The sequence below is a fragment of the Pollachius pollachius genome (assembly GCF_949987615.1).
Source record: "Pollachius pollachius genome assembly, chromosome: 17".
NCBI classification, from domain to species: Eukaryota; Metazoa; Chordata; class Actinopteri; order Gadiformes; family Gadidae; genus Pollachius; species Pollachius pollachius.
This window is the reverse complement of record NC_136950.1, coordinates 12205553-12217808: the sequence shown is the minus strand read 5'-3', so window position 1 is coordinate 12217808 and position 12256 is coordinate 12205553. Positions and strand designations below refer to the sequence as shown.

Genomic DNA, 12256 nt, shown 5'->3' with positions numbered 1-12256 from the left:
TGTAATCAGGACTGTTGATAAAAAAGGGTGCGCCAGCTATTATGGAGCAAACAAGCACAGTGGAAAGTATTTGTCCAGTGTGTATGTGCTGAAACAAGTCAAACATGAACTAATAACAGGATCATCTCCTCTATTGGATTGGATTTTCCCAGATGAGTCATAGGATATACAACATCAAGGTCGCGTCATGATTTGTCATATTTATTTAATATTTTTCTGCTTTTTGAACTCTGATATTTAAGCAATTTGATCAACATACCACACCCATTTTCAGTGCACATTTCTCCACTCACGATGAATTCATGTCATCAAGCATGACCTCATTCTCTATTAAGTATATTTGTTCAAATGCTACATTCACATTCTCTTTTTCTCTACCAATTGCCTTTCATAACTGGATATAATGTGGCCCTTTCAGAAAAAAAAACAAAAAAACTAATTTGATAAACATTCACCCATGCCTTCTCTGTGCAGTTTCCAGTTCATTCTTCACTCTCGAGAAAGAGAGACTCCTTGGAGGACGGGAGGACAGCAGGCGATGAGCATCACTGTATTGCATGTATGGGGGGCGGGGCTGTCAGTGGGGGAGAATAAGGAGGGGGCGTGGCTCTCAAATGGTATCGCTAGTGGCTGGTGTCTTCCCTTTAATACACAACAAACTGTTCCACCGTAAGAGAAAAAGATAATCCATGTCTGTGTCCCCAACGGAAGGTAGCTGCCTGCCGCCTTGCTGTATAGCGAGGCAGTCTTCTTTGGAGCAAGTATTTTTGTATGATGTTACCTGTAAAGGGGTCTGGATGGAGACAGGCTTTCAAAGCAGCAATGCATCGCACTAGTGCCTGTGTTTGGTGGGTTGATGAGGGCTACATGGTGGAAGACGTGGCGGTGGTGGCAGTGGTCGTGGGGGAATGAAGGGTGCTGCTACCTCTTACTGGACGAGCGAACCTGGTGTCTCGTCCAGCCAGTTGGAGCTGTGAGGAGAGAGAGAGAGAGAGAGAGAGAGAGAGAGAGAGAGAGAGAGAGAGAGAGAGAGAGCGAGAGAGAAGGGAAAAATGTTAGATAGAAGGTATGGAGAGATGGGAACACCAAACAAAGACATGTAGTAATACATCAATACATCACCGTTCCAATCCTACTTTATTTATTCACTGCACTGCTCCATGGAGCCAGCTGGGGGGGGGAAAGCCAACGTACGGTGTGTGGACTCACAGCGAGGGGGGGCTGCTGGCTGTCTGGAGTTACTGGCGCTGCTGCCGAAGGAGGACTGGAAGTTGTGGATGGTCTGCTGCAGGATCTGCCTCTCGCGGCCCTGGGGACAACCACCACATCATCAACTACTGGGTGATGTACTGGAGCACTGCTGCCCACGTGCAAACCTTGGCTCGTACCATGGGTGACTTTTACAATTATTAACATAACTGGGACACTGTATTATATTGTATATGATGTCATATATTTTTGTTCAATAGTTGTATTTTTTGGGTTGAAAACGTAATAAGCAATAAAAAAAAGTTCTTAAAATAATATACAATTTAAAATGAAATAAATTCAATTGGTCGTTCAAATACATAGCCGTAGAGTAGGATTTCATTGCTCAATATTCTCTCGGGCTACATCATGCTCATTAGCTTTGTGTTCACAAGCCAAACCGTTTCAGTTAAATGAATACCAGAGATACCAAGAATAACCCGAACACTACATCAAATCAAGCGCACCTTCCCAGCATTCAGCTCAGAGATGGCCGCTAGGATCTGGTGTCTGGGTCCGTCGGTTTTGATGCCCAGCTCCTTCAGGTCCCCGTCGGTCAGAGTCAGGAAGGCCTCCATGTCCACCTGGAGGGATAGAAAGAGTAGAAGGAAGTAGAAGTAACAGAAAATGATTAAACCAAAACAATACATCTACAGTGAAGAGGAACGCTTCATTGCCTTGTTTTCATGGATAACGGTATGCATTACAGTGACAGCATGTGTTTCATATCTTCTGTTTGGATACATAGCAGTTACCTCTTGTTCCTCAAATATAGGCTGGTATTTCTCCAGAGAAAGCTTCTTCAGGATGCTGGACAGCTCATCTAAGGAGAAAATAAGAAAAGGACAGGTGGTCAATCTCTGTCAGCTTTGTGCCTGTGGTCTCTCTCTCTCTCTCTCTCTCTCTCTCTCTCTCTCAGTCTCTCTCCCTCTCTCTCTCATGGCAGTGTAGCTCGCCCGCCCCTCACCCTCGTCAGTGATGGTCCCGCTGCTGGAGCCCCCGCTGCTCTTGGAGCGGGGGTGGGACGAGGCGGAGGACAGGGAGTCTCCCGGCCCCGCGGGGGGTTTGGGCGATGGGGAGGGCGACGGCGTCAGGGTGGGTGACGTGCTCTTGGAGTTGGACGAGTTACCGGACTGGGGTCTCCTCTTCAGATCCACCTTCTACATGGAGGTGAAAACTAAACATCTCAATTTAAATGTCCTCTTTGAAAAGGAACCGAGCCATGTTTGTATTTTTTGTATAGTATATGTGCTGTGCGTATGCGTTTGTATACCCGTCTAGAATGGACGTCGCATCCGACCAGACTGGGGGTAGCGTGGATGTCTGGGAGGCTGGTGTCGGCCACCGTTGGACCGGGTACTGAGGCGGGCAGCTGGGGCTGGTTCTGGATCTGAACCTGGGTCTGGCTGCTCTGTTTGTCAGGGGCCGGGACCTTCGGGTCCACCAGGCCCGCTGCCTTCTTCCTCTGGGCCGCGATCTGAGACAGGACGCTGTCTGCACTGCCCCCTGGTGGTGGAGAGGGAGAGGCCTCATGATGCTGGGGTGTCCCTCAAAGTGGGCTTGTGTGTGTGTGTGTGCCCGCGCATGTGTGTATGTGTGTGTACCAGAGCAGTTGTGTGTGTGTGTGTGTGTGTGTGTGTGTGTGTGTGTGTGTGTGTGTGCGTGCGTGTAGCTGTATGAGTGTGTGGGTGTGTGTGTGTGCGCGCGCGCATGTATGTGTGTGAATGTGTACCAGAGCGGTTGTGTGAGTCTCGGTTGATTCCTGCCACTCCGTTGGACCCCCCCGAGGAGTGGGGGGAGTGGTAGTGTCCTGAGTTGGAGGGGGACGAGGATGAGGGGCCCTTGGAGATGCTGGGGAACTTGATGGACCTGTTCACCACGCGGCTGACTGAGGTCTGGCCGGGAAAGGGGCCAGAGAGAGAGAGGCGCAAGGATGACTGAGGCGGCCTTTCTTTTATGGGGGAGATTTTCGTGAATTTACAAAAGATTTTCGATCGTAGAAAACACTCTTCGAGGCTTGTGTTAGTATTTGAGAAACCACAGCCTACGAGATAGTCAGAGGTATCTCGTAGGCTGTTGATACAAAATACAACTGCCAAAGCCAACTTAAGGAACAAATACTGATACACATACACATCATATAATTTTTCACTTACTAACCCTAGTATTTGTAGCTTATGCTAATTTGCAATAGACATCCCTTGATAGGTTTTTCTAACCAGAGATGGTTAGAACACACAAACACACACACAAAACAAACACACACACACACACACACACACACACAAACACACACACACACACACACACAAACACACACACCCACCAGCACACACACACACACTCACTATGTCGGAGTTCCCGCTGCTGTTCAGCTTCCTCTGGGGAGGCATGGGGAGGCGTGGCGGCGGCTCCTTGAGGAGGCGCGAGCGGTCAGAGTTCCACGCCTCAAAGTTGGAGGGGGGCAGGAAGGGCGGGATGACGGCCTTCAGCTTGTCGTTGGGCAGCCGGGTCAGCGGGGCGCCGTCTCTCAGCTACGGAAGCCCGCCGGCGGACAAACAGAGCAACGATTTAAACATGTGACTTTAATCAATCAAGGGGGATGTTATCAGAAAAGAAAAATGATATATTTTAGCACTTAAAAGCAGTGCTTTGTGTATTTTATTTGTGAGTTTTATGTACTCAAATTATTCCTGCACTTTGGCTTACATCTTCACTGTTGAATGCACTTACAGCAAGTCGCTTTGGACAAAGTTTCTGCTAAATATATTGTATGTAATTTAATTTAATAAATAAATAATAAAAAGAATGTCAGCATAGCTTCCTTCTATGTTACTAGCTTCTAGAGTTGGGTTGTGATGCCACCTTGTGTTGAGTTAAATTCATATCCATATAGAGGGTTGAACATAAAGGCTTACTAACTGAGCACAGAGTGTGCATATTATATCATTTATGTGAGAGTTTTTTTTCTCTTATTATGTCAGACACAACATAAGAAAGGTTTAAACAATTCAACTGAAGGTAAATGACCATACATGCAGCACGGCCTTATTCTGACACAGAGGTTGCACTTTTTCACACAAGCCACTCATCCACTGTACCATTGTTGAGATCAGAGCGTCCTCGTTCTCCGAGCCTGCGCTTCCGAGACCTATGAAAACAGAGCAACTGCAATCAGTACCACAGTCAATATATAGAATATATATGGGGTATCTGTAAATCAACGTGGCTCACCCGAATCCATGGTTTTGACTGCCCACATGGTGCTGATGTCGCTCATGGCCACCGTGGAGGAAGGGGATGCCAGCGCCCCATTTGCTCCAACCGCTGGCTTCCTGTCCACTCTCAGGGTCGCGTCCAATGAGGCCTCGGCATCGTCGGGGAACGGAGCAAGGCGATTGGAGGAAAGGCCGTGCCTCAGGGTGTGGGTCAGCTTGAGCCGGCGAAACCGATTGGACATTCTGTTCCACCACGACTGGAAGGCAGGAGGTGAATTTGTTGGTTTTCATTTCAGGAGCAGGGAGAGCAGACTGACCTGTCTGGTCCTCTGGATCAAGCTCAGCAGCACTGGTTCATAACAGCGAAATACCTATACCTAAAACTATACTTCATTTGACTTTATTCATTACATTTAATAACCAATCCTTGTGTGTTTGTGTGCGTGCGTGCGTGCGTGCGTGCGTGCGGGGCCAGGAGACCAGGCAGTTAATATTCAAACAGACTTTGGCTCTGTAAGGTCAACTCTCGAGTAGGGATCGACCGATATGGATTTTTTAGGGCCGATACCGATATTTTTCATCAGCCTTAGCCGATAACCGATACGCCGATACCGATTTTCTTGAGCCGATATTTGGAGCCGATAATACCCTGGAAATCCAGAGTTCTCGCGAGAGCACAATTTGAAATTGCTCAGCGAGTCACTCTGTGAACGAGCAATATACTCGTGTATACTCGTGATGTATCAATATATGCGGTTGCTGCGTTGCTGTTTTACCGACCGGATACGGCAAGAGTCTTATCTATTGGTTAGCTCCACTGGCCTGGATAAGTCACCCCTTGTATTCTTCTGATATTTTCAAATGCATGCTTGGTGCGGCACCTCGAGTTGGGCCATTTTTATTACTCGTTGCCAGACCCTACAGTTTTCTAGATGTGGGTCTGGATTTCCAGGCTAAGCCTCCCTCAATTAACATCATAAAAACAACACAATGATGATAGCAAATGTTACAATATCTCAATTTAAAAGAAATGAACTGTTTATTGAACTGCCATGCCGAAGAAAAAAGAAAAAAAAACGTTACACGTAAAAAACGCAAATATCGGCCGATAATATCGGCCGGCCGATATATCGGTCGATCACTACTCTCGAGGTACCGTTCAAGCCCAGAACGCAAAACATGTGATGGATACAGAACTCCCAGGACAGAACTGGATTTGTGTTAAAAATTATGAGGATAAAATGTCCGAAACCATCGCCGGCCATACCTTGAGACCCCCCTTGTCGTCGGGAGGGACGGGGATGTTGCCTAGCAACCGGCGGTTCTTGGAAAGCAACATGGAGGCCCGACTGCGTGGCTTCCCCTTGCCCTTGTCCACCTGCATGCACACGCCCGCCAGCAGACGCACCAGCTCTGTGTCTGAGGAGGGACACACATACACACACACACACACACACACACACACACACACACACACACACACACACACAAACACACACACAAGCACGCACACACACACACAAAGACACATACACTCATACAATACAAAACACATACAAAAGGGTATAAAACAAAGGCAAATAACTGACAATAAAACAAAGATGTAAAAACAATTTGAATGGAAGGAGGAGGGAAGTAGACATGGCAGACGTCATGGAAATAAGTCATTGAATGACGATAGCTGGGTTGCAGGCCGAGGAGGCGGTACCTGGGTCGTTCAGAAGCATGACCAAATCAAACGCAGTGTAGCCGTTCTTAGCCCGCAGGTGGACATCGGCCCCCTGGCTCAGCAGGTACTTCACCACGTCCTTGTTACTGTCAGAGAGAGAGAGACAGAGAAATAAACTGAGAGGTGCTGTAGTCAGCTAGTCTTACACGCATATAGATATTTGTAAACCAGCAAAATCTACTCATCAAAATCTTGTGCTTGTTACTCATCACAATATGAAGCTACTGTCAAGGTGTCTATTAACTTTTTGTTTTGTTTGTTTTTAATGCCATAAAATGTATGCAATGCCATTTGAACAGATGGTGGTTTTATTTTTAGCTACTCAGTGGCTAGCTCCACATTGGACAGCTTCAGCTCACCCGTGGTACGTGGCCTGCATCAGAGCGGTCCACCCGTGGACGCCATCTTGTTTGTCTATATCAGCGTTCTTGTCCACCATCAGCTGCACCACCTCTAGCTGCCCACTGACGGCCGCCATCATCAGGGGCGACGCTCCCTCCTGATTGGACGAGTTCACCTGAGCGGGGTCCTCCTCCAAGATCTCCTTCACCAGCTGAGAATTCCCTGGGCGTCGGAAAGGGGTGAGGGGTCACCCGGATGAAACCATGTGATCCCCACAATGGGCATATACCCAGATTCTTTAAAGAGAAACGTCAGTTTAAAGTCTCCTTGTACAGCTCAGAAACAATATCGCTACTGTTGATCATGACATTTTAAATGGCATTCATAGTTGATGGTATGCCAGTTAGTGAAGGCTTTAGCCAAGTTTTCGTATTTAAAGATCCTCGCAGATAAAAGTGTTATGGTTAGCTTTTTTGGCTTAATAAAATCAAAGTATTCGTAAGTTATTAGTTTATTTAGTTATTTACTTTTATTTTCCACTCACCTAACTTGAGGGCACTGAACACATCGGGCCTTCTCTTCTCGTCATCTGTGAGGGAGGGGGGGAGAGATGATACACTGATTCACTGTAGTAGACCTTATAAGGAGTCAAGGATAGCGGTGGAGTCCTAGTTGGAAAACGTCCACATTGTTCATCACCAAAGTGGGCCAGATGGGGGGATTAATGTTACTCTTAACCCACTCTAGAAACCCTGGGTGGACCCTACAGTCCGCACCCAGCAGAGGTCTGTGTACAAACAGGAAGAACCAGGGAGAGAAATAAATAAGAAATAATGCATGAAAGAAAGGAAGAATCAAATAAACTCAACAATGCACAAAATGCTAAATTGTCCAATTAAAACAAACATAAAGCTTAATGTCAGACTTCATACACAGAACAGCCCTTTACTTTTCTTTGTGTATAAAAAAGTAACACAATTTAATAGGCTATGCGGGGAAAGTTCAAAGAAAATGGGAAGCTCCCAATCCGGTTCAAATTAATGTCAGGTTCAAGTATCTCATAAAACTAATGTGTGGAGTTCAATGCTGTGTTATGTTAAATTCAGACCTCTAAATTGCACAGTTCACAAAAGTAATCTTTTTAATTGAAGAAGGATGCAATTCCAATGGGTTGTGATGAATGAATTGGCTCAAAAGTTCAGTTACAATGTAGTATTTGTTAATAACATTGAGATACCCCAGCCATGCATGCATGGCAGAACTTGTAGAGGTCCATTCATTCCATCACATCTTCCAGCCACCCAACATTAGAGAGGCCTCGCACGTGGAGGTGACAAGGTCAATTTCCTTGCTTCCTCAGGATAGACACCAGTGCTACATTCCCTATTTGTTACACTAATAAATAATAAAGCATGGAACACAAATACATACCTAAATCAAGAAAAGAGAAAATGTTTATTCATAGCTTTCATGTGTGCAATCCCAATCCCCTTGTGGCCATCAGAGACACTACTCTCTTCTCTACTCCAACAGCACATTGTTAATGGCTGTGAAAATCCTTGATGCACACACAAAGACAAACACACACACATGCATGCACACGCACACACAAACACACACGTGCGCGCACACAGACACACCCACCAAACCTTACACATATCCACCAACCCCTACACACACACACACACACACGGGGTCCCTCACCAGTTTGAGGGCGTACGGTGGTGATGGGGTCCAGGTAGGTCTTGATGTCTCTCTGCCTGAGGTCCATGGCTAGCTCAAAGGCCGTCTTTGAACACACGTTGAGCCGGTCCGGGTCCGCCCCCCTCTCCACGAGCTGCTGAGCCACGCCCACCTGTGGAATATTTAACCAATCACGCTGTTGATCTGGTCCGTGTGTTGTGATATATACAAGGGAACCACTTTCACTGCGTAAAAGTAAATGATACTGATATTCTTAATGATAAACTGATAAATGATTAAATGACCTTAACCTTTCAGCAACACAAAACAGCAGATGTATCATTTCACATTCTGCTTTAGAGATTTTGAAATCCACGTCTTGAATATCTCAGAATAGTGCCAAATAAAATAACTTTATTTCAGCTGAAGTCCTTTTGGATAGGTCCTACCATCCATCCACTCCATTACCCATCCACCCATTCCTCCGCCCGCACCCCCGTCAACCTGAAAACGAACCACCCACCCACCGACTTCCCGCTGAGGGTGCTCAGCATCAGCGCCCCCCAGCCGGTGGTCTTCTGGGAGAAGTTGACGTCGGCGCCCCACTCCAGCAGCAGGCGCACCGCCGCCTCGTGGCCGTGCAGCGAGGCCACCAGCAGGGCTGTGATGTCCATGAACTCCCTGCCCCCCGCTCCTCCGACCCCACAGCCCCCGAGACCACTGCCCATGCAGCCCTCGCTGCCGCCACCGCCAGCTAAACCCGACACGCTGGGACAGGGGTGACACAAGCATATCATTTGTATGAGTATATTAACATCCACTTTACCTTTTGTGGTCCATTTTGTTTTCTTTTGCTGGTGAATCTCATCTCTTTTCCTGACTATAGTATAGTATACTGTTGACTATACTGATATGTACCATGGCTAGGATCGGATCTAGGATCAGATCTAGATCATAATAGTGGGCTGAACCTGATTTAAAAAAATCCCATTCAATTTGTGCTGTTCACACTGCTCAAGAAAAACAAAAGCTGATCTGTCTCACATCTGGATGAAAGAAAACATTTTGGGATCTATCATGTGAACAGACAATAGACAAACAACAACAACAACAACAGGTTTACACACATAAGCCTACCTGCTGCTGTTGTTGTTGTTGTTGCCACCGCTGCTGCCGCTGCCTATAGAAACGCCCTCGGCGGCGATGTCCAGGTGGTCGTAATCATCGACATAGGCTCCGCCCTCCAGGAGGAGTTTGACCACGTGGGCGTGGCCTCCTCTAGCCGCCATGGACAGGACGCTGGCACCCAGGCGGTTACGGCCGTTTATCTCCGCCCCGTTCTCCAGTAGGATGTGGGTGACGTTCAGGTGCCCAAACCTTGGTAGAGCGTTTCAAAGTGGAAGCATGGGAGAGAGAACGGGATGAGGGAGGTGGAACGAAACATTGACGTCAAAATGGCCAGAATAGAGTTATATCAGTAAAGGATAGAGATGTCGTATGAGAGTAGTAGTTTATAGCCTACGTGTAGAAATAAAATAGGGATGGAGGGCCTAATGGACACACAATAGGTATCTATCATATTTATTAACATGTATTAAAGTAATGAATGGATGACTGTAGAGGATAACGTGTATAGGCGACATTGATTTAACTATTGCAGTGTTCCTATGTCATCTCTGCAGTTTGTTTTAACAGCTGCTCAACAACAATCCCCACCTCGCCGCTTGCATCAGCGGTGTCCAGCCGTAGTTGTTCCGGCTGTCCACCGAGGCCCCTTTGCGTAGAAGGAACCGAACCAAGTTTTCATGGCCACTGGCTGAGGCGAACTGCAGGGCGGTGTTCCCCTCCTCGTCCGTGCCGTCCACGGGTACGAGGGACGGTCCCCGGGTGATGTCCACGACGTTGCATTCCGATCCCGCCTCGGACCGCAGCCTGCTCTGCCTCCCGGATTCCTTCGCTCCTGGCTCCAGTATCCCCCGGGCCGTTTCGTAATCTCCCTCATCGCAAGCACGGAAAAGTAACAGAGAGTTAGCAGGCACTCCGAAGCTCATCTTCTCAAGAAAGTCTCACCCGGTTTCCAAACTTCATTATCGGCGGACTGTGTTTAGAAATCATGGCGCCAGAACTGGTAAACTGTGCGTTAAAAGTTGTCGTTTGCTTCTGTCCTTGGTGGTGATAAAAAATCTTGTTACAAAAACATCTTCGTGCGCCTTGGGGTTAAATGTAGCCGCAACCGGTGTTGTCCCGTTACAAGTTGTGTGGGTTCTGCGTCGCTGGTTCTGGGCATGCGCAAACTAAAAGTGCAGAACAGAAAATATTGGGAAGACAGGGGACGTCTTTTCCCAAATCCAGTAGATTACCAAGAGACTACAGAATCAACAGCATATGAAGAGTTCATATTGCGCTCTTATAATGTTATGATGAGGACCAAGGTATAAAATGTAGAGAAACAGTCACAGTCACTTAGTCACACCTCTTTCACCGCTATGGTATCAAAATAAAAAATGCATATAGGATTGATTTGATGGTGTTTATTCCTTCCAAGGAATTAGTGGCAATTTTTGGGGAAACAAAACGTTAATGTAAACGCAATACAAGGGAATACAACTAAAGGTTCCCACATTTGGTTTGTGTGTATGTGTGTGTGTGTGTGTGTGTGTGTGTGTGTGTGTGTGTGTGTGTGTGTGTGTGTGTGTGTGTGTGTGTGTGTGTGTGTGTGTGTGTGTGTGTGTGTTGTGCACGTGCGTGTTTGTGTGTGCCTGTCTCAGGCTTTGAGGTTTGGGGTTAATCAATTTGTAAGAAAAGTGGGAAAGGGGATGATGTTTAGGTTATACGCTGCCATCTAGTGAACAAAAATGGTATTACAAAGGTTGGGTGGCCCTTTAAATACTGCTATTAGAAAATCCGAATAAGGCTTTTTCGTTTGTTCTCAGAATGAGAACAAACTAGGTCGATGTGATTGATTTACTAGGTCGATGTTATTTTACGTCTAACGAATTAAATAAATAGGGACAGGCTAGTCATATATTAACAAATACACAACATAAATAATACAACTTTATTGTTTGAAGAACAGCTGGGGAAGACCCCCCCCCCCCCCCCGTACCCGAGCCCCCCACCCTGGAGTTGGCTACATGAGTGTCCCTTGACTGTCGGATGTCTGAGCTGTGAGTTCACTCTATTTTTATCATCCAGTCAATTTTCATGCTGTCATGCTATACTGCGTAAGGTATTCCTTATTTTGAACATTTCATGTATAACTTTTATTTAAGCAGTCCTTCAATCATTTAAAGTTGAATATAAAAAATAAATTTGGATTGGATCGGCTGTAATTCATCTCCAGACAATATAACTGAATGTCCAGGGATTCTTTAAAGCCGATTCAATTCTATCAATTTGACCTACCATGCAGTAACAATTATTGTCCATAATGAGGCTTCAGATGTCAGCCAATGTCTCACTTTTGAAATACGTTGGCCTACAAGTGCGCAAATTGTACAATTTCACGCCCATCAATCTATTCAATCAATTATACAACCCTAAGTAATCCCTAGGCCCCAATAAAAAAAATAAGACAATGGGAGGATGTGTTTTCAAAATCCCATCAGTATTCAATACTTTCACATTCACAACAGTTCTGTAGGCTTTTGGATGGTCTCTCTGCCTCTATTGGATGGTCTCTCTACCTCTTTTGGATGGTCTCTCTACCTCTTTTGGATGGTCTCTCTGCCTCTTCTTCTAGTCCTCTTTCATACTCTGACCTCCTCGATTTGTCGAGATTTTCCTGGACCCATTATATTGTCCTGTTGTTTGATCCTCATTATTGTCCACCATTTAAGGCTTGGTAGTGACTCAGAAAAGTGCAGTAAGTTCAGTTTAATGCCACCCCCATTCTTGGACTAAGCAGATTCGACAGACTTTAGGCAGACCACTCAAACCTTTCTCAGAGAGCAACAGCGATATGAATCCCAGGAGACAAAACAAAAACAGGAAGCTTACCCATTCCTTAACGCAGTATTTGTTAATCCAGACAAAT

General features: G+C 46.2%; 1 protein-coding gene across 1 annotated transcript; it reads right to left on the bottom strand.

The window, feature by feature from the left end:
- Positions 1-265: 265 nt before the first annotated feature.
- anks6 (ankyrin repeat and sterile alpha motif domain containing 6) lies at positions 266-10403 on the bottom strand. The gene is made up of 18 exons (XM_079755029.1): positions 9937-10403; positions 9358-9597; positions 8748-8988; positions 8242-8392; positions 7082-7126; positions 6555-6759; positions 6175-6281; positions 5734-5885; positions 4483-4723; positions 4350-4399; positions 3597-3782; positions 2981-3143; positions 2522-2754; positions 2216-2408; positions 2004-2071; positions 1716-1832; positions 1210-1309; positions 266-971 (listed from the first exon to the last, which is right to left on the bottom strand). The coding sequence occupies exons 1-18, from the start codon at positions 10269-10271 to the stop codon at positions 922-924; spliced, it is 2877 nt and encodes a 958-aa protein (XP_079611155.1). The 5' UTR covers positions 10272-10403; the 3' UTR covers positions 266-921.
- Between the last annotated feature and the right edge of the window lie 1853 nt (positions 10404-12256).

Bases quoted from the DNA above. Each gene is read 5' to 3' on its own strand.
- anks6 (XM_079755029.1), bottom strand. From the start codon at position 10,271: ATGAGCTTCGGAGTGCCTGCTAACTCTCTGTTACTTTTCCGTGCTTGC. The intron at 4,400-4,482 runs GTGAGCCACGTT...CTGTTTTCATAG, and splicing joins AGTCAAAACCATGGATTCGG to GTCTCGGAAGCGCAGGCTCG. The intron at 972-1,209 runs GTGAGTCCACAC...CTCTCCTCACAG, and splicing joins GCCAGCAGCCCCCCCTCGCT to CTCCAACTGGCTGGACGAGA.